Source organism: Saimiri boliviensis, chromosome 7 (genome assembly GCF_048565385.1).
Source record: "Saimiri boliviensis isolate mSaiBol1 chromosome 7, mSaiBol1.pri, whole genome shotgun sequence".
In the NCBI taxonomy this organism is placed as follows: domain Eukaryota; kingdom Metazoa; phylum Chordata; class Mammalia; order Primates; family Cebidae; genus Saimiri; species Saimiri boliviensis.
Genome location: NC_133455.1, coordinates 56,846,721 through 56,870,348, shown reverse-complemented (window position 1 = coordinate 56,870,348; position 23,628 = coordinate 56,846,721). Strand labels below are relative to the sequence as shown.

General features: G+C 34.6%; 1 protein-coding gene and 1 pseudogene across 1 annotated transcript in view; both read left to right on the top strand.

Annotated features, from left to right (window-relative positions):
• Positions 1 to 7,698: 7,698 nt before the first annotated feature.
• GLIPR1L2 (GLIPR1 like 2) overlaps positions 7,699 to 23,628 on the top strand; it is a 44,796-nt gene continuing 28,866 nt past the window's right edge. Inside the window, exon 1 of the mRNA XM_003927814.3 lies at positions 7,699 to 7,932. Coding sequence (XP_003927863.1) covers positions 7,699 to 7,932 — 234 coding nt within the window. The remainder of the gene's footprint in view (positions 7,933 to 23,628) is intronic.
• On the top strand, positions 16,767 to 21,946 carry LOC104651370 (putative ribosome-binding factor A, mitochondrial pseudogene; annotated as a pseudogene).

Genomic DNA, 23,628 nt, shown 5'->3' with positions numbered 1-23,628 from the left:
GTGTCCCCACCCAAATCTCAACTTCACTTGCATCTCCCAGAATTCTCACATGTTTTGGGAGTGACCCAGGGGGAGGTAATTGGATCATAGGGGCCAGTCTTTTCTGTGCTAGTATGATGATAATGGAAAAGTCTCATGAGATTTGATGAGTTTATCATAGATTTATGCTTTTGTGCCTTCCTCATTCTGTCCTACCGCTACCATGTAAGAAGTGCCTTTAGCCTTCCACCATGATTGTGAGACCTTCCTACCCACATGGAACTATACTAAGTCCAATTAAGCCTCTTTCTTTTGTAAGTTGCCTAGTCTCAGGTATCTCTTTATCAGGAGTGTGAAAATGGACTAACATGGAGACAAATGATACTTTAGTTCCCAAGGATCAAATTCCTCCTGGAATCTGGTTATATATAGCCCATGGTACCTATATGTAAAAAGAGCATGAATATTTCAACTACATTGTTTTTTGCTCCTTTTTTTTTTTTTTGGCAAGTTACATTGTTCATTTTCTTGCTCCATTTTTCTAATGGTGCTGGTGTTATTCATTTTCTGAGGCCTCTGTTCTGTTTCATCGGTCTTATATCTCTGTTTTGGTACCAGTACCATGCTGTTTTGATTACTGTAGCTTTGTAGTATAGTTTGAAGTCAGGTAGCATGATGCCTCCAGTTTTGTTTTTATTTGTTTGTTTGTTTTTTGCATAGGATTGTCTTGGCTATGCGGGCTCTCTTGGTTTCATAGGAAGTTTAAGCTGTTATTTTCCAATTCTGTGAAGAAAGTCAATGGTAGCTTGATGAGGATAGCACTAAAACTATGAATTACTTTGGGCAGTATGGCCATTTTCATCATATTGATTCTTCCTAACCATGAGCCTGGAATGTTTGTGTTCTCTCTTTCATTTTCTTAGGAAATTTTAATGGCTCCCTGTGCATCTGGGATTTTAATTCTTGGACATTTATCTAGCAAATTTCTCCATTGCCCTCTTTTACATTTTAACAAAGTAAAGTCTATCTTTCTACCCTTCAATGCTTGCTTTTATGTGTGCATCATTTTCGTTTTCTTTTCTCATGCTTCTCATGCACAATTATCTAAATCAGAAATCTGAATTATAGAAATGATCAATCAAGTGAGTATGTATTGAAAAAAAATAACAATTAGAAAGATTCAGTAGAGTAACAACAGTATGTTTCTAATAACATCTATACAGAGAATAAAGTAATACATTTCAGTATCTTCAGTCTTATTCCATAATCATTATCAGTAAATGTAGATTAAAAATATATTTCTAAACTTGCTAACTTGTGCAAGCCAGGCATGGTGGCTCACTCCTGTAATCCCAGCACTTTGGGAGGCCAAGGCAGGCAGATCACCTGAGGTCAGGAGGTCTAGACCAGCCTGGCCAACATGGTGAAATCCCCTGTCTACTAAAAATACAAAAAAACAGCCAGCCATGGTGGCATGTGCCTGTAGTACCAGCTATTCGAGGGGCTGAGGCATGAGAATCACTTGAACCCAGGAGGCAGAGGTTGGAGTGAGCCAAGATCATGCCACTGCACTCCAGCCTGGGTGACAGAGTGAGACTCCATCTCAAAAATAAATAGATAAAAAATTTTAAAAATTCAAGTGCAGTGTACCAAAACTGAGAACTTAAGGAAAGTCCCAAATCATCTGAGATAAGCAAGAGGCTTAAAATTTATCCTAAAATTGCTTTTGATTTTAAAATTAAAGCAATAATCTCTTATGTATGACCACAGAAATGTTAAATGGGTATGCAAAAAGTACATAAGCAGCAGAATTTAAATAAAACAATTTAGTGAAACCTTATTTTCCACATTTTTTATAAAGAAATAAATGATTCTGCCAATACCCACTAACAATTCCAATGCTTTCAAGAAACCGAGTGTAATAAATTAGTTTCATCACTTTCAATATGAGGTAAGTTAAAACTGTTTTGCCCCAAATTTCAAAGTTCAAAAATACACAACCATTCAAAACTTACATGAAAATGTATACAACTTGAGATTTAATATGTATTTCATGAAACTATGATTAAATAATTCTCATGTATTCTCATGCCTCTTTAAATTTTTTGAAAATGTGTATCTGAGAATATAATGTATTTAAGTTTTTTCTTATATAGAGTACATAATGGGAGCCAATTTCTTGACAGATCTAAAAGACAATATTTATAGAACATTGTCAGCAAACCCACTTCTTTCTATAGAAACCAATGAGATGCTTTTGTGTGTCCTTCCTCCATATTCCTGTCTGAGTCACCTGGGGTTAAAACATGGCTCTACATCACTAATCAAAAGAAACCAAGGTAGCTATATTAATTCTAGCTACAGCCAACTTCAAAACAAGTAAAAATATCAGGAATAAACAGGAACATTACATAATGACAAAAGGGTTAATTCTCCAAGAAGACTTTACAATCCTATGCACCTAACAAGAGAGTGTAGAAAGTATAGAAATACATGAGACAAAACCGAGAGAACTACAGGAAGAAATAGATGAATCTACTATTACAGTTGGAGACTTCAAAACACCTCTATCTGAAATGTATAGATTCAGGAGGCAGAAAATTGGTAAGGACATAGTTAAAATCAACAACAATATCAATCACCTGAATATAATAGCCGTCTATACACTTCAACAATAGCTGAATACATATTCCCAAGCTCATATGAAACATTTACCAAGATAAGCTATATTCCAGACCATAAAGCACACCTTAACAAATTTAGAATACAAATTATGTAATGCCTGCTCTCAGACCACTAGTAATTGAACTAGAAATCAATAAGAGAAAACTAACCATAAAATGCCAAAATAAGAAATAAAACAGCACACTTCTAAGCAACACAGGGTCCAAAGGAAAAAATCTCAAAATAAATTTTTAAATATTTTTAAATAAATGAAAATGAAAACATCCTAGCAAAATTTGTGGGATGAACCAAAGCATTGCTTAGAGGTAAATTTATAGCACTGAATAAATATATTAGAAAATAAGATCTAAAATTGTTTATATTTCCATTGTAAGAAACTAGAAAAAAAAGAGCAAATTAAATCCAAAGTAAGCAGAAGAGAAATAATAAAAATTTGAGCAGAAATCAATAAAATTGAAAACAAAATTAATAGAGAAATTAATAAAACCAAAAGCTGGTTATTTTAAGGCATAAATAAGATTGACACGCTTCTAGCCAAGCTAACAGATAAAGAAAAAAGACATAAATTATTAATATCAGAGATGAAGGAAGGAACATCACTACGGATCTTATGAACATTAAAAGGATAACTGAGCACTACTGTACTATGAACAACTCTACACCCACAAACTTAATAATCTAGATGAAATGGGCCAATTCCTTGAAAGACATATCTCCCACAACTCATACAGAAGAAATAGACAATCTGAAGAGGCCTATAAGAAATTTAATTGATAACTAATAATCTTTTGAAACAGAAAGCACCGGGCCCAGATGAAATCACTGGTGAAGTCTATCAAAAGTTTAAAGAAAGACATTATCAATTCTCTATAATGTCTTTCAGAGGATAGAAGCAAAGAGAATACTTCTTAACTCATTGTATGAGGCCAGCATTACCCTAATACGAAAATCCTGCAAAGACATTACAAGAAAAAAAATAACTATAGACTCATATCTCTCATGAATGTAGATGCAAAATTTCCTAACAGGACACTAAGCAAATTGAATTCAACAATGTATAAAAATAATTATACAACATAATTGAGTGAAATTTATTCCAGATTGCTTTGATTTGAATATTTGTACCCTCCAAAACTCATTTAAGATTTAATTCCCATTGAGGCATTATTAAAAGTTAGGTCTTTAAAAAGATAATTGGGTTATGAGGGCTCCGCCCTCATGAATGAACCACTCCATTCATTGATCATTGAATAAATGGGTTATCACAGGAGTAAGACTTAGGGCTTTCTAAAAAGTGAAAGAGAGAACAGAGCTAGTATGCCCAACTTTCTTGCCATATGATGCTCTGCACTGCCTCAGGACTTTGCAGAGAGTTCTCAACAGCAAGAAAGTATTTCACCAAAAGCAGACCCTCAACCTTATGTTCTCAACCTCCATAGCTGTAAGAAACAAATTATTTTTCTTTATAAATTACCCAGTTTCAATTATTCAGTGATAAGCATCAGAAAATAAACTAAGACACAGGTATATAAGCTTGGTTCAATTTGCAAATCAATTGATGTCATAAATCACATCAAAAGGCTAAAGAGGAAAAAGCATATGATTATATCAATAGATGTAGAAAAAGCATTGGACAAAATCCAATATGAACTCATGATAAAAATTCTCAGTAAACTAGGAATAGTAGGGAACTTCCTTGAGATATTGATAAAGATGTCAATATTTACGAAAAAAGCTACAGCTAACTACATATTTAGTTATGAGAAACATGAAGCTTCCTCACTAAGATCAAGAACAAGACAAAGATGTCCCCTATTATCACTGTTTTTCAACTTCCATACTGGAAGTGCTTGCTAATGTAAATAAAAGGTTTATAGATTGAGAAGAAAGAAAGAAAATTGTCTTTCTTTGCCGATGACATAATTATTTATGTGCAAAATCCAAAGAATCAACAAACTTCTGAAACTATTCAGTGATTTTGGCAAAGTTGTAGAATACAAGGTTAATTATAGAAAAGTCAATTACCTTAAATTACTTTCCTATATACTAGCCATGAACAAGTAGAATTTAAAATTGAAAATATAATAGTGTTTAGCACACACAAATACTTAGTCATAAATCTAACAAAATATTTACAAGAACTATACAAGAAAAACCACAAAAGTATGGTAAAATAAATCAAATAACTAAACAAATGAAGAAACATTCCTTGTTCATAAATAGAAATACTAAATATTGTTAGAATATCAGTAATTCCCAATTTGATCTATAGATTTAATGTAATCACAATCAAAATTTTAGCAAGTTAATTTGTGGATATTGACAAAATGATTCTAAAATTTATATGAAGAGGCAGAAAAACCCAGAATAGCCAATACAACATTGAATGAGAAAAACAAGGCTGTAGGACTAACACTACCTGACATTAAATCTTACTATAAGGGTACACGTAGGAGTCTATTTTGTGCTGCTATCAGAGAATACCTGATATTTAGTAATTTAGAAAAAACAAAGATTAATTTCTTACAATTCTGAAGGCTGGGAAGTTCAAGGTTGAGGAGCTTACATCCAATAGGACTTGTTCACTGTGTCATCTGATGGCAGAAGTTCCAGAGTAAGAGAGTGCATACACATGTGCGAAACAAGGGAGTTGAATTCATTTTTTCATCAGGAACCCACTTCCTCAATATCTTACCAATCCTGTGATAATGGCTTTAATTCATTTTTGAGGACAGAGCTTTCATGACCTAATCACCTCTTAACAATCCCACCTCTCAGTGCCGTTGTATTGGTGATTAATTTTCCAACACATAAATTTAGGGAGATACATTCAAACAATAGCAAAAATATAGTAATTAAAACAGTATAGCATTGGTGAAAGTAGAAATAAATAAATCCATGGAACACTAAATAGAGAGCTCAGAAATAGAACAGAACAAAGTCAACTGATCTTTGACAAAGGAGCAAAGGCAATATAATGGAGGAAATATAGTCTTTCAACAAATGGTTCTGGAACAACTGAATGTCCCTATACAAGAAAAAAATCAATCTAAGCACAAATTTTACACTCTTCACAAAAAATTAATCAAAATGGATCACAGACTTAAATGTAAATGCAAAAGCATAAACTCCTAGAAGATTATATGGGAGAAAATCTAGATGATCTTGAATTTGGCAATAGCCTTTTTGATATAATGCAAAAGGTATGATTTATGAAAGAACAAACTGATTAGCTGGGTGTCATTAAAACTAAAAATTTCTACTCAGCAAAAGACATTCTCAAGAGAATGAAAAGACAAGCCACAGCCTGGGAGAAAAATACCTACAGAAGACATATGCAATAAAAACTATTACCCAAAATATGCCAAGACTCTTTAAACTAAACAATCAAAAAACAAACAGCTTAATTTAAAAACGGGTCAAAGACCTTAACGGACACCTCACCAAAGAAGATATACAGTACTCAAATAAGCATATGAAAAGGTACATCATATGTCATCAGGAAAATGCACATTAAGACATCAATGAAATACCACTACACACCTATTAGAATGGCCAAAATCCAGAACACTGGCAACACCAAATGCTGGCAAGGATGTGGAGGAACACAGGTGCTCATGCATTGCTGGTGGGAATGCAAAATGGCACAGCCGCTTTGAAATACAGTTTATTGGTTGCTTAAAAAACTCAACATCACTCTTACTGTCATAGTCTGTTTAGTGTTGCTCATAAGAAAATACCTGAAACTGGGTAGTTTATAAAGAAAAGAAATTATATATGTACTATGTACACTGGGTGGGGATAATGTATAAATGCAGGTTCATCAATTGTAAATGTACCATTCTGGTGTGGGATGTTGATAGAGGGAGGTGATCTATGTGTTGGGGCAGGAGGTACATGAGAAATCTCTGTATCTTCCTCTGAGTTTTACTGTGAACCTAAAACTGCTATAAAAAAATAGAGTTTATTTTTAGAAAAAGAAATTGGTTAAAAAAAAAAAAGTAGCTCTGCCACTCACTGGCTGGGTGGCTTCAGACAATTTGATTTCTCTTTTTCTCCAATTTTCCATCTGTTAAACAGATAATGGTAACAATTTCTTGAGACTTTTATGATTTGAGTGAGTTGATATTCTCCAAGCATTTCCTGACACATTAAATATTTGTGAAATAAATTAAAAATAGTATTTACCTCTCTGTATTGTAACTGATGATTCATCTATATCATCTTTAACTAAAAGCTTCCTGTGGATAGTCTACGTCTAGCTTGTTCAGCATTTGAAGATCTAGCTGGGCTGTGACACACAGGAGGTACTAAGGAAATATTTATTGAATGAGATGTCTAGCAGTGGAATGAGCTGCCCAGAAGATGGTGACTTCCCTATTGATGTAATTATTTAAGACAAGAATGTAAGGATCACCTGTCAGTGATGTTTCAGAGAGTATGTCTAAGGCATGAGGCTACCAACAGTGGCTAAAATTTCTTCCAAATCTAAGATTGCATTATTCTATTTATACTTTTTCTTTAGCATTTTTCGTAGTCTAACAACAGTACCTCCATAATAAAGGAATTGCACCTTTCAGCACTTGCCACCTTCACCCTTAAATAGGTTCTAGCCTCTCCTTAAGCACATTATATGCTTCTCCCTTTGCTTAGAATGCCATCTTATACCTGTCTGTTTCACTTTCTGTATACATTTTCCAGAAAGGCTTCCCTCGTCCTCCATAAGAGGACTAATCATCCCTCATACGACGCAATAGTATTTTGGCTTTCTATTATCACATGTTATAAATGCTGCCTGATTGCTAACTCACTAAATTGTAAGCTGCTTGAAAGCTGGATCTGTGTCCCGCCTACAGACCTTTCCCCTTCCCCCTCCTCCCTTCCTCCTCCCTCTTGCCTCCTTTTATTCCCCTCCTCCCTCCTCCCTCCTCCCTTTCTCCTTCCGGGAGGCGGGGCTCGTCTCGCCTGCGTGCCCGTAGATTGGCAGGGCACCAGCCAGCGCGTGCGCACTGCCCTGTCCGCGGCTGTTGGACCATGGAGGCCCGATGGTCTTTCGCTGGGGAGTGGAGCGCCCAGTCCCTCCCCGTGGCAGTAGGGGCCGTTTTGAAGCTGCGGCTCTGGGAGCTGTGGCTACTGCTACTGGGTTCTGGTTTGAACGCGAGTTTGTTGCCACACGAAGAGGACGTAGACTTTATCAATGAGTACGTGAACCTCCACAATGAGCTGCGGGGCAACGTCATACCCCGAGGGTCTAACTTGCGTTTCATGGTGAGGCCAGAAGGCGGTTTCTCGAACCTCCCACGACCGTTGCCACAGCATCCCCCCCACCCTCGGCCTCGAGAAGTCGAGGCGACTGCTCTGAGGCCGAAGGATCGCGGAGAACGGCACTGTTAGTTCGGATTTTAAAGTACACGTGAAGTTTATACAGAGAAAAACCGCAGACTCTGTAACACATACTTATTACCATGATATTACGCCAGGTCGGGACTAGGGCGATGGAGGCGCTGGTCTGAAGTGCAGACTTTAAGGGGACGCCAATTAAAAATGATATTTTAATGCAACGGGTTTTTAAAAGTTAAAAATCACTGCAAAAATATCAGTATCAATGATAAATTGTTTAAGAAATTAAAGACAGGATCCTTCAGTCTGGATTAGGGAAAAGCAAGTGCAACACTCTCAGGGTGCTGCAAATCAAGATGAGATCCTGTTTGTATTTGAAATCTTTAGCTTTTTCCATTACAAATGTCACATTAGCTTTGCCTTTTAAAAATATTTTTTAACTTGATTATTGTTTTTGTTTTTTGGTGCCCACTCCAAATTTGGCCCTTAAGGGAGTGTCTCAGTTCCCTCACCCTAGTTTTGACCCTGATTTTGCCTTCCCTCACAGTGCTGTTCCTGCGTTCCCCCTCTTTTCCATCCTGTAGTCATTTAACAACTCATCAACTTTTCCCTGGTTGCTATGCAGTTTTCATGACTGTCATTAATAATGATTGCAAAATCCAACAGTAAGTAACTGTCCTCTTAGGGAATTAGAAGCTTCAAATTAATCTTATATTTGCAAGGACTACTTCCCTCGACATGTCTTTTCTTCCTTCAGCATTACTTCTTAGCACAAATTTCAGAAATGGGATAAATACATTAAGGGTATGATATTTTTTATTTATTTAATACATAGCAATTGCTATGTTAAAGGGTTGTGCCAAATTTAGCAAATACCAACTGTGTATAAATGCTCTTTTTCACTACATCTTCACTGACTTGGACATGTGCAATTATTTGCTAAATAAATTATAAATTTGTTTTAATGTTGATTTAAAAATACTATTTTGATAGGACTTACTTCAGTTCTTCCTGTTCATTTCCTTTATCTTTTGTATTGTCAGCATTTCCATATCAGATTATATGCTGTTTTATAGAAATATGCTAACGTTTGTGTCTGTCTGCTGAAGAGACTTTTCTCTAAGCCGATTTTTTATCTTTTGAATTCAATTATACAGTTTGGGGATATTTGGGAGTTTCAGTTAATTTCCAGTTTTTTGTGACTAATTCCAGTTTCTTCCCAATTTGAAGACTGTCCTTACTCCTGAAGATTAATAAGCACATAATACTTTCTAATATAACTTTTCATAGATTTTGTATGTCTCATCTCTAAAATTTATACGATATTTCAAATGTAAAGTATATAAAATCATATACCTGTATACCCACAATTGATATTTTTTAATACGAACATTTTTTAATGAATAGTATTTGATGTATAGGTTAAAGTCCCACCCTAAATTTTTACCCTTTTCTTCTTTCTTAAAGTTAATGTATATTTTTTCCCATGTATTTTACTAGGACATAAATATTAACTGTAAATAGTATAGTCTGTCATGACAGTATGGTCTATTAAAAATGTTTCTTTAGCAGATTTGGGCATCATTCATTTTATTTTAATTCTTTTATTGGTTATTTTTAGTATTTTAATATATGTACTTTATAAATTCCAAAAGTTAATATCTGTAAACTCTACCCAAATGTTAATAAGATCTTAGAACACAAATTCTGTTATTTTTAGTATTTTAATATATGTACTTTATAAATTCCAAAAGTTAATATCTGTAAACTCTACCCAAATGTTAATAAGATCTTAGAACACAAATTCTGAATACTTTCCATTCTTATTCATGCTGTTGTCATATAGTACTTTTGCTCTACCTTGCTTTTAAATACAAAAAAATATATTTTTTTAAATTGCATTACAACATACAGGACATAATAACATTTACCATTTTTAAGTGTATAGTCCAGTAGCAGCAAGTACATTCGCATTGTTGTGCACCCATTACCACCACCCATCTCCAAAATATTTTCATCTTCCTGAACTGAGATTCCATATCCATCAAATAATTACTTTACTCTCCATTTTTCCCTCCCTCCAGGCCTCTATCACCATTCTATTTTCTATCCCTATTAATTTGACTTCTTAGTACCAAATGTAAGTGGAATCTTATAGTATTTGTCTTTGTTACCAGGTCATTTCATTTGGTATAATGTCTTGAAGTTCACCCATGTTGTAGCCACATGTGTCAAAATTTCCTTTCCTTTTACATCTGAATAACATTCTACTGTATGTTTATACAGCATTCTGTTTATCCATTCATCTGTTAGTGGATACTGACATTGCTTCCATTATTTGGCTATCGTGAATAATACTGCTATAGACATGAGTATACATTTATCTGTTCCTGTTCCTGCTTTTGCTGTTTCTGAGTATATACCCAGAACTGGAATTGCTGTATCATATGATAATTTTATGTTTAATTTTTCAAAGAACCCCCATTCTGTTTTCCATAGTGGCTGTACCATTTTACATTCCCACCAGGAATGTGCAAGGGTTCAGTTTCTCCACATCCTTGACAACACTTGTTATTTTCTGTTTTATTTTCCTTATTCCTCTTTTTGTCTTAATGATAGGTGTCTAGTAGGTATAAAGTGATACTTCACTGTAGTTTTTATCTGCATTTCCCTAATGATTACTGATATTGAGCATCTTTTTATTTAATTGTTGACCAAATATTTCTCTACTTTGAAGAAATGTATATTCAAGTCCTTTGCATACTTTTTGGCCAACTTCTTAGGTTTTTTGTTGTTGAGTTATAGGAATTTTTACATCTGGATATTAATCTTTTTCAGATATATCATTCTCCCATTTTGTAGGTTGCCTTTTCATTCTATTTATCAGTAGTATCCTTTAATGAACAAAAGTTTTTAATTTCAATGAACTCTAATTTATCAATTTTTGTTGTTTATTGTATTTTTTGTATCATATCCAATAAATCATTGCCAAATTCAATATCATGAAACTTTCCCCCTGTGTTTTCTAAAGCTTTTATCGTTTTAGGTCTTTGAGTTCAGTTTTGTATATGGTGTAAGGTAAGGGTCCAGCTTATTCCTTTGCATGTGGATATCCAGTTTTCCTAACTTTATTTGCTGGAAAGATTGTTGTTTTTCCCCATTAAATGGTCTTGCCACCCTTGTTAAAAATCGTTTGACCATTTATGCTGGCATTTATTTTTGGGCCCTCTATTCCATTCCGTTAATCTAATATGTCTGTATGTTATTAATAGTTCCACACCAATCACTGTAGAATACTGATAAATTTTGAAATTAAGAAGTATGCATTCTCCAGGTTTTTTCATCTTCAAGATTATTTTGGCCATTCAGGGTCCTTTCAGATTTTTTATTAATTTTATGATGTATTTTTCCAAAAACAATACATTATTGGGATTATTATATATTTGGATTGGGATTATTATGGGGATTTTGAAGGGGTTTCGTTGATTTGTAACATTTTGGGTAGAATGCGCATCTTAACAATATAAAACCTTCCAATACATTAACACAAGATGTCTTTTCACTTTCTAGTATCCACCTTAATTTCTTTCAGTAATGTTTTGTAGTTTTCAGTATACATGTTTTTCTCTGTTTGGCTAAGTTTATTCCTGAATATTTTATTCTTTTTGATGCTATTGTAATGGAACAGTTTACCTGACTGTCTTTCAGATTTATTGTTAACATATTGAAAAGCAACTAATTTTTGTGTATTGATTTTGTAACCTGCTACTTTTCTGAATTTATTTATTGGTTCTAACAGTTTCTTGTGTGGAATCTTTAGGGTTGTCTACGTATAAGATGACTGTGTGGCTATTTTTTCTTCATTTTGTTAATGTGTTCTATCATATTGATTAATTTTTATATGTTGAACCATCCTTGCTTCCCAGGAGTAAATTCCACTGGGTTGTCATGTATAATTCTTTTAATGTGCTGTTAAATTCAACTTCTTGTACTTTGTTGAAGATTTTTATATTAATATTCATAAAACATATTGGCCTATAGTTTCCTTATAGTATCTTTTTCTGGCTTTAGTATCAGGGTGATGCTGGCTTCATAGAATGAGTTACTACATGTTGCCTCCTCTTCATTTTGGGGGAAGAGTTTGAGAATTGATGTTAATTTTTCTTTAAATGTGTGATAGAATCACCAATGCCTCCATCTGGTTCTGGGCTTTTCTTTGTTAGGAGATTTTTATTACGGATTCAGTCTTCTTACTAGTTATAGGTCTGTTTATATTTTCTGTTTCTTCATTACTACCTTTTGGTAGGTTATATGTTTCCAGGAATAAATCTTCTCTCTTTTTTTCTTACTCAGAAATGTTTATCATTGCTAAATATTTATCATTTTTGTTGATCTTTTTAAAGAACTAGTTCATAGTTCTGTTGATTTTCTCTGTTGCTTTTCTGTTCTCTAATTTATTTATCTCTGCTTCAATCTTTATTTTTTCCTGGTAACTTTGGGTTTAATTTGATTTTCCTTTTCTACTTACTTATGATGTACAGTTAGGTTTTTGATTTGGAGTCTTTCATTGTTTTGGACATAAGCTCTTACAGTCATACATTTTCCTCTCAGCACTGTTTTTTTTTTTTTTTTTTTTTTTGCTATATTCCAAAATTTTCAATAGTTGTGTTTTCATTTTCACTTGTCCCAAGATATTTTCTAATATCGTTTGTGATTTCTTCTTTGATTCATTGCTTAAGAGTGTGTTGCTTAGCATTATTATTTCATTATTTTTATTATCATTATTTTGAAACAGGATCCCACCTGTTGCCCAGGTTGGAATACAATGGTGTGATTTCAGCTCACTGCAGCCCTTGCTCCTGGGGCTCAAGTGATCCTTCCACCTCAGCCTCCTGAGGGACTACAGGTGCTCACCACCATGCCCAGCTGATTTTTGCATTTTTTGTAGAGACAGGGTTTTGCCATGTTGCCCAGGCTAGTCCTGAACTCCTGGACTCAAGCAATCCATTTGCCTCAGCCTCCCAAAATGCTGGAATTACATCAGCCACTGCTTCTCACCCATTATAATTATTTATGCTTATTTAGGTTTGTCAGTTCTAGCACCCATTTCTTTGCTAATCATTACTTTTTGTATTGAACTACCACTTTCTGGATTCAGTTTCCTTGTGCCTAAAATATGTCCTTTAATAGCTCATTCAGCAAGAGAGTGTGAATAGTAAACATTATTTCTATATGTAAAATTATCTTTACTTCACATTCTTGAATGATACCGTTCTCTCTCTCAGCACTATCTTGTGTCTCCCACTGTTGCTTTTGAAGTTTCTTTTGTTAGTTGAACTCAGAGGTTCCCACAGTATGGTTCCTATACCAGCAACAACAGAATCACCTGTGAACTTGTTAGAAATTAAAGTTCTCAGGTCCTACCCCAGACTTACTGAATCAGAAATCCTGGTTTTGAAGCCCAGTAGTCTGTATTTTAACAAGTCCTCCAAATGATTTTGAAATGTACTAAAGTCTGAGATCCACTAGTCTTTTGGTCATTCTTTTAGAGATGATTTATCTTTTCTCTTCAGCTACTTTAAATATTTTCTTTTTGCTGTTCTGTAGTTTTACTATGCTGGTACTACGAATGCACTTATTTTTATTTATTTTATTTATTTTGTTCAGGACTTTACTTCTTGAATTTCTGTATTCATGTCCATTGTTAAGACTAAGATTCTTCAGCATTATTTCATAGAAATAATGCCTCTTCCTAATGCTCTCTAGTCTCTCCGTCTTGAACTCCTGTTAAATGTGTTTGACTTTTTCATTCCTTTTTCTACAGCTAATTTTCTCCCTATTGTCTGTCTCTTTTCTCTCTGTTTTCCTTCTGAGTCATTGCTTCAGAACTGCCATTCAGTCATAGTTTTCAGATTTTTATGGTATATTTAACTGGCCAATTGATTTTTTTGAATTTCTAAACTTTTTAAAAAATTTTGCTTATATTCCCTCAGAGTCCTGTTTTTTCTTATGATTTCTATTTTTACACTCATTTAATCATTTTGAACATAATTATTTTATATTTTCATAAAATACTTTTAGTGTTTTATTATTTTAGTTTATTTGGTTGCTAAGTCTCTTAACTACTGATCCTCTGTCATGTTTATAATTGTCTATCCTATGCCCATTTTCAACAGTGACTGTGTGTGTGTCTATGTGTATGAAAGAGTCCTGTGTTGTCCCAATAGTTGCAAAATAAATACAGCTACAGACTAGTTTTTATTAGCTTTTTCCTTACTTCCCTGTTACAGTTTTATATTTATAATTGTTTTTATATTTATAATTTGTTAAGTTTTTATATTTATAATTTGGGTATTCTCAGCATATATAGACAATGTAAGTATAGTCTCCACCTGTATGCATAGTATGGATCTAGGACTGATTTCTCACATAACATGACTTTTTTGCATCTGACTTTATGTCATTTCCTCAGACTAGTGGGAAGGATTTGCTAGTCTGCTTCATTTAAGAAGAAGCCGGCTTCCTAATTTTTCCACAAATATTGCAGTCCCAGAACTTGTCTTAGGTGGCTCTATGATTACATCTTCTCTTCCTATATTAGTGATATTTGTATCTGATCTGATGTTTCCTCTCCTCAGATTAAGCCCATGAGTTTACCACTTTAACTTTTAACTTTTCTCTTCATTTCTGGCACCTGAGTATTATTACCTTTCTTTCCTTTGAGCTCAGCTGTGGATTTAAAAAAAAAAAAAAAAAAAAGTCTGGGCTCGGTGGCTCACGCCTATAATCCTAGCACTTTGGGAGGCCGACGCGGGTGGATCACTTGAGGTCAGGAGTTCTGACCAGCCTGGCCAGCATCGTGAAACACCATCTCTACTAAAAATACAAAAATTAGCCGAGTGTGGTGGCGGGCACCTGTAATCCCAGCTATTCAGGAGGGTGAGGCAGGAACCTGGGAGGTGGAGATTGCAGTGAGCTGAAATTGCACCAGTGCACACCAGCCTGGGCTATAGAGTGAGACTCCATCTCAAAAAAAAAAAAAAAAAAAAAAAATACTTTTCAAAAATTGAACTACATGAAATTGCTCTTCAACCATTTTTGACCAAGAAAACTCAAGCAGTTTCACAGGATTTAAATTAAACATTTCATTCACCATTTTAATGGATTTGCAATATTAGAAGATTGTGTCTTAGCTTAGTCCTCTTTGTTGCTTGGCGTGTCTTATATTATGAGATGCTAGGAGCACAGAATCCCTCCCTTTTTTTTCTGTGCTGTCCTGGGGTTGAGTGATGCTTAATTCTAACCCGACATGATAGTACTAGGAGAAGTCTCAAGACTTAGTCTTGGACTCCCCTCATGTACCAGAAAATGGCCTGTGGTTTTATATCTAACATCAATTTTTAACTTAGTATTATAAACCTTCCTCCTTTTTTAAAGAAAAAACAGTACAATGTTAACATTTTTTAATAACTACTTCAGTCATGTTCCCTTTCTCCATCCCCGGAGACAATGACTTTTATGAGTTTGATATGAATCATTCTAATACATTTTTTAAGATTTTGAATATATATATGTGGTTATAAAGACCAAAAACATAATGTTTGAAGGTTTTTGTCTTATAGTTCCATAAGTGGCATTATGTAGAATTTATCATGTTACTTGGGTTTTCATTCAAAACTATACATTTGAGATTGATTTGTTGATATAAATCTAGTTCAGTTTTATCTGCTGTGATATTTTATCCCTTAAATATACTACATCTTTTATCTATTCCTTTACTGATGGACATTTAGGATGTTTTAAAAAATAAATAAGCATAGCCAAGATAGTTTTTAAAATGAGGACTATTGACCATATTAGATTTTATAGCATATTATAAAGCCTCAGCAATAGTATTAGTAAGTTAAAAGATATACCATTGGAAATATATAGAGTTCAGAAATAATTCAAATATACAAGGGAGTTTAGTATATGATAAAGGTAGCATCTCAAATCTGTGAGCTATAGGTAGACTTTTTAATAAATTGTTGTTAGATCATAGTAGTCATTTGAAAAAGGTAATGTTGCTTCATCCATACATCAATATAAACTCCAACTAAGTCGACAATTCCCTATAGACTAGACAACAAAAGTATTGATGGTCTTTGGAGTTTTACTAGCCTGACAGGTAAGATATGATCTCTGATTTTGACTTCTCTTATTATAAGTGAAGCTATGCATACTTTCATATGAATAAGGATATGTTAGTAACCTTTAATGATTATTTTTCTACTTTTTTTTTTTTTTTTGCCTTTTCTTCTCCCATTATTTATTTGGGAAATGAGCCCTTAATCTGTGATATTAGTTGTAATTATTTTCCCAGTTTGTCATTTTTTAAATCTACTTATGTATTTTTTTATTATTCAGATTTTTAAATATTTTTGTATAGCTAATTAGTTCTTAAAAATTGATTCTGGATTTTGCATCAAGGTCAAAGACCATCCCTACTCCATATACTGCTGGTGTGAAAGCAAAATGATACAATCCTTGTAGATAAGAATCTGACAATACCTACTACATTACAAATAGATTTAGTCTTTTGCTCTCTGATCCCATTTCTGGTATCTATCCTAAGGACATACCACACAAGAAGGTAATAGTATCCCTATAAGTTTATTCATTGTAGCATCATTTAAGAATAACAAATTATTGGAAAAATACTCTAATGTCCAGCACTGAGGGTTAACTAAAGTAAGTGTGGTTCATCCACATAAAAGAATACCATGCACTTGTGGGAAAAAGAAATGAGAAAGTTCTTTACACTAACAGAACAATATCTCATGGATCTTGGAAAAGCAAGGTACATTATGTTACATTTTATATAAGAAAATTTAAAAGAATGTATATTTGAATAAAAAATAATGGACAGATCCACAGGAATCAATTCATTACATATAGAAGCCTAGGGGAAATAGGATGGAGGAGAGCAAGATAACATGACTTTTATGTGGTTTTGTTTTTATACTTTTATGTGGTTTTGTCTTTATAAAGTATTAGATTTCTATTCAAAAAATAAATTATTTTTAAAATAAAATGTTCTTTAATGCATGTTGATAATTTCACTGGAAATTATAAGTGATAAAGCATTCGTGAAACAAAAAATATATACAGCAAAAAAATATGTAATGGCAACAATTTAAATTGTTGCAATATCCTCAGTAAAATACAATATTTAGTGTATTAGGGCTAGCATTCCTGCAGTCTGATCTTTGTGTACGACGGGATGAAATGGGCAAACAAAACAGCAAAATGGAAGTGAGCATAATTTTACATAGATATATGCACATATATATGTGATATATATTTGTATTTTTGGTATTTAATAATGATATGTAATTTTAAACATGATAATTGAGGTTAAAGATAATTATAATCATAATGATTTGATGTTGGTGGCTAGCAGTTGGGAAAAGTTAGCTGAACTTCCAGATTTACAAAAAAGAAGTAAGCAATGAAAAGAAACTTTATCAAGCCTGCAGTGTAAGGAGGGAAAAATAGGAAATTACTTAAAAAATTCTAAATATAAAATAATTTTTAAAGTAAACTAAATATATCAGTTATGACAAATATGAGAAAATTTAATTTCCTTGTCAATAACTACAGATTGACTAAAAAAAAAATCATCTATCTCTTATTTCAAAAATATACACCTGAAACAGATTGAAATGATTGAAAGTTAAAAGATGAATAAAAATATATTATGAAACTTCCAATTAAAAAAGAGAAATAATATTATAAAATAATATGAAGAGTAAAGATACAAAGAAATACTATGTATTGGGAAAAAAAGGTATAATCCATGAAGATAAAATAAAGGCCTTTGTACTGGCCAAAATAGAAAATATATCAAGTAAAATTTCCTAAAAATACAAAGAAATATTTTTTAAAACAAGATTATTGTGGGATGTTTTCTAAACTTCTTTTAAAATTTTATAAAATAGTTTTGAAAAATAAATTATATATAACAATAAATAAAATTGGACAAGATTAATAATTATATACTCTGTCAATAAGGGATTCTAATATCCATGAAGCTTTTACAGAAAAAAAGTCCTTGTTTCTTGCTCATAAAGAAAAGCTTAAGTAGAGATTTTACAGGCTAAATTTCTGATTAAAATTTAATAAAACTAGAAGGTAAGAACAAAAAATGTTGGTTGATAGAATCTTAACCACTTAGGAGTTAAGCAACATTCTTCAAATTATCTTCAGATCAAGAACAAAGAACAAAATGTCCCCAATATATGAGCACAATATCAAAACATATGACATAAATAAAGGAAAAGAAAATTAATTGTGAATGTCACTTTACATAAACTGACAGTAAGTGAACTAAAAAATTCAAAGAAAAGAAACAATGAGAGAATAGCTGTATAAGTAAAATTAATGAAAAATAATTTTTTTAAATAAAAGTGTTCTTATTTGCAAGAACTGGAAAAAAATAGACATGTTCCTGATAAAAAGAGAAAAATTATTTTGGGAGAAAAAGAATTGTAACCACAGATGCAGATGAGATTACAAGAACTGTAATACAACATGTCCGAACATCTTAATAAAATTAGGTATCTAGATGAAATAAGTGTTTTTTCTAGCAAAATATACATGACAAAATAAATCCAGAAAGAGAAAATCCTAACAGGGCAATGCTTTAGAAGATAGTAGCAAGATGTTGAATATCTATTTTTTAAGTAGGCCTCAAACCTAGGTAACAATGAAGTTAATTCTGAATAATCTTCAAAGAACAGATATTTCCAATGATATTAAAATGTTTCTGAGCCGGGCGCGGTGGCTCAAGCCTGTAATCCCAGCACTTTGGGAGGCCGAGGTGGGTGGATCACGAGGTCAAGAGATCGAGACCATCCTAGTCAACACGGTGAAACCCCGTCTCTACTAAAAATACTAAAAATTAGCTGGGCATGGCGGCACGTGCCTGTAATCCCAGCTACTGAGGAGGCTGAGGCAGGAGAATTGCTTGAATCCAGGAGGCGGAGGCTGCAGTGAGCCGAGGTTGCGCCATTGCACTCCAGCCTGGGTAACAAGAGCGAAACTCTGCCTCAAAAAAAAAAAAAAAAAAAAAAAAAAAAATGTTTCTGGATGTTTAAAAAATAGAAGATTCGATTTATTTTAGAAATCTAGAATAACTTAAATCTCCAAATGTGATAAACATAACAAGGAGAAAAAAGGAAAACATGGAGACCTATTTTATTTATGAATACATACTGGACAGTAAGAAGCATAATAATATTCTCTAGTCTCTTAATGTTTTTCCTTTACTCCCCCTCAGTCACATTGTGTACAACTCATTACTTAAATTTGTTCAGTTTCCAAAATCAGTACTGTCCATATTTTGACAAAAACTCTGAGCCTTCTTCTTAAATAGACTTGACCTTGAGCCCTGTCCTAAAGCATACATTGCCCAGTTTTATTCCAAATTACACATAGCCCAGTTTAGACAGCATCTGTTGCCCTTGATGTCTGATCACACTGGCCTGCCTTCAGCAAGAATCTTTGTAGGTCAGTTTAGCAAGAATCCCCCTACCCTTAATGTCTTCTTTTAGTAATCCCCGCTTGTCCTTGCCGTATTTGGAGTTGAGCCCATTCTCTCTCTTCTGATATGATAGTCTTGCCGCCTACCACAATAGCCCTAAAGTTCTCCACTGTGTTAACAAGTGTCATAAACAATTTTTCCTTTAACAGTTATGGTACTGCTGTGACTTGGATGGTATCAGATTCATCACTGGATCCCCAGACCCCTTACCCAGGACCTCAAATGCACACCATTGAAGCCGTTGTCTTCACTCCTGACTGATTGACCGGGTATCCATTGGTGAGTCTGACTCCTGAGCCAGTGCTCCAGATAACTGTCTGTTGAAGCACAGTGAGGATAGATTTTGATTTTTAAGCTTCTGTATACTCTCTGAAGCTGAATTAGAGTTCTAGGCTTCTTTGTCTGGAAGGTCCCTTCTAGGATGGAAATTTATTTCCTATTCTTTCTTTCAAGTGGGGATTCACTCCCCAATCCTGGGGTGGAAATCCTTCTTCTTGGCGCTTTGTTTTGTGGGGAGATTCACTTCCTGAGTCCTAGGCTGAACATTTGTCTTGACTTCTTACGAGAACTTCTTGTCTCCCTTTGATTCTGCTTCTCTCCTGGGAGCATTTCAGTTTACTAACCCCTACCGAGAACCAGCTCAGTCAGGAGACCCCCACCCAGGGGGCGCTGAAGGTATTGAGAGGTAGACACCCAGATAGAACAATAGAGTGGATCTATCCAAGGGACCAACAGACTGAGAGCTGAGAGGCTAACTGTTCCAGGCTGAAGGCCTCGAGCAGAGTCTCATCTCTTTATTTGCTCTTAGGGAGGTGATTCTTATTAATACACAGGTGCTCTGAATTTACTCATAACTCAAGAATATACCAAGTAGGCAGCTGTTACCTGCCTTCCACTAATTACAAACTAAAAGGTATTCTCCACAAAGGAGCCATGGGGGCAGGGTAAACAATGTTTCTCAACAAACCCCAGTCCCGTATTTTAGTCCCTGGTAACTCTGTGCTCCACCAACTCTGTCTGAATCCTTTTTTGGTGGTGTGTGAATTTAACTAAGGATAATTTGGAACTTTGAGAAACTTCAGATCTCCGAAAACTGGCTCTTCGAGGACCCCTCCCTTCCCATCACCTCTGCTCCTCCTTCCTCTTTGTTCCACCTTTGGTCTTCCCTTCAATTCCCTTGGTATGTCCACCTTCAAACCCCTACCTCCTTCACCCTGTTCACACCAGCCTCTACATTCACTTGAACTTTAGATCCCCTGCCCCTGTTAGAGGCTCGGAACTCCTATAAGCAACTACCTGAGACTAAAAAGAAAAAATAACGAATTGGAAGCCGACTAGACATTTGATCTGCCCAGATAGGCTTTGGAAATATCTAAACAACTATATGATGTTCTCACAGTCTTTTTACCTAAAATTAGTTCACAGTCTCTGTGAGACTACATATCAAGACAAAAGAAAGCCTCAAATGCTTCTCCGCAAATACTGGTAAAAGGCATTAGCCCAGCAGCCGCGATGCTGCGCTCCTTCCGGACTGCTCGCAGAGACTGCACGGCTCCGCGGTCTCCTGCAAGAACTGACTCAAGAAATTTGCCTCGAAAACAACAACAACAACAAAAATGTTTTGCTATGAAGACCCTTCCTTGGTCTCGCACTTGACTTACAAACCATCCAAGTTGGAATTCCTTGTAAGGAGCACCTCAAAGAAACCCAGGAAGGAAGACCATGTGCGCCTGAGGGCCCTGAATGGCTTTCTCTCTAAGGCACTGACAGACCTGCTGTGTACCCCTGAAGTGAGTCAGGAGCTCTATGACCTTAATGTGGAACTCTCCAAGGTTTCTCTGACTCCAGACTTCTCAGCCTGCCGAGCGTACTGGAAGACAACACTCTCTGCTGAGCAGAACGCATGCATAGAGGCTGTCCTGCAGAAAAGTGCCGCGCACATGAGATTGGTCGGTTACTGGCCGTCGCAGACTTTGGACCTCCTGATCAAAGAGACGACTTTGTGCGAAATGATTTCAGGAACCTTGATGCCCCGCGACCCTGCAGCACCACAGAGCCTGCCACAAGCTCCAGTCTGTGTGGGATCGATCACGAGGCACTCAACAAGCAGATTATGGAATACAAAAGGAGGAAAGATAAAGGGCTTGGGGGCCTGTTGTGGCAGGGGCAGGTGGCTGAGCTGACAATGCAGATGAAAAAGGAAAGAAGGCAAAGCCCAGCCTGGAGCACGACAGCTCCCTCAAGAGTTACCTGTTGGGAGATGAGGGCGAAGATGACCTGGACCTGGATGGTGCCCCGGAGTATGAACGCTACGCCCCGGACACAGAAGAGTTGGAGGCTGAGAGAAGAGCAAGATAACTTCAGGTTACGAGGCTCTTGTACTTGACCGTAATGACTCCATGAGAAAACAGCAGAACGCCAGCTTTGCAGGTACATCCACAGCACTGCTTGGCTGGGAGCAGGACCAATGCTTGCACCAGCGCTTGAGGGTTCCACGTGAGGGATTCGCATTGCAGCACCACCTGTGGAAGTCAAGCCCTGGAGCACCTGAGCTGAAATGCTGCCAGGTGACTCAAAATGAAGACTAAGCCAGGCATGCCACACTTAGGAGGCTGGGGTGAGAGGATTATTGCACTGAGAAACTTGGGGGCAGCCTGGGAAACATAGCAAGACCCTGTCTCTTAAAAAAAAAAATAAAATAAAATAAAATAAAATAAAATAAAAAAGCATTAGCCCTCATATTGATCAGATCAACTTGTTACTTCTATCAAAAACATAATTATAAGGATTTTATGTAAATCAGTGAGTTTTCTATTACTGTGTTTCACCCAACTCATGGCTAAAATTTTAGAATAGACTTACTTATAAGATCTCTACATATCTTTCTTTTGTGTGTGTGTGTGTGTGTGTGTGTGTGTGTGTATACGTTATGTATATGATATTTTCTTACCTTAAGATAGTATTACCAATTTAATTTATAAAATCTCTTAAGGGAGTTCTATTAAAATTGCCTTAGAGCTAAACAAGGCTTATATAAGTTAAATATTCCTAAAACTGTCAGAAAAATACAAACTAACACAAATTCTTTTCAAATTCACTTGGATAAATCTTTGCCAAATACGACTAATTTAGTATTATTGCTTTAATTTAAAAAAAAAACAGCTGTGTCTTCTGCATTATCAGAATTAAGTATCATACAAGCATATTTTTTATTCTACTTGGCTTTACTAACTCAAATAAACTTGTGATAGCTGCTAGATATTTAAGATTATAAAAATTATAAATTCAGCCTAAGAGCACATGTACACATAAAAATACAGTAAAAACGAATTTCTTGATATCTATTACCTCATGTGTGAAGTGAAACAATAAAACAACAAATATATATTTAACTTTTTTAGGCTTTTTGCTTTTGTTATTTTTTTAGACTTACCTAACATGCATGTACCATAATACTAGTTAACAAGGAAATAACCTAAGATGCTAGCTAGCTTTATTTAGTGCTATAATGTCTTACTAAAAATAATTTCCAAAATCTTTTTAGTAACTTACGGTCTTAAGGTTATATTAGATTAAATTAAGTAATAGTTATTCATTGATAATTTCTAAGTAAGATAAACTGCTGAAACATTGATTTTTAAGCATAAATTTAAGCTTACACACTTTTAGTTTCTTATACTATGAAGCAACAAATACTTATAAAATCTTGTGAGATGGTATATTCATAAAATTTGCTTGTCTACTATAGAATGCTGGTATGTGATAAACAATTCATAGTTATTTACTTCCTAGTTTTCTCTGTGAAATCAAGGGTACTAATGTACTAATGTATACAAACATTTCGTATGAAAAGTTTACAAGGAATGTAGGATGCGTTTTTGTCAAGGGAAGGAGAAAGTAATTTTGTCTTAAATTAAAATGATTGCTTGCTCCAGGATGAAAAAGAAGAAAATTTAGGACAATATAGAAATACGGATATAGTAAGTTGGAAATGCTGTGAAAAGAAAACTTTTTTTTGCATGGTCAAAGCTGGCTAAGAC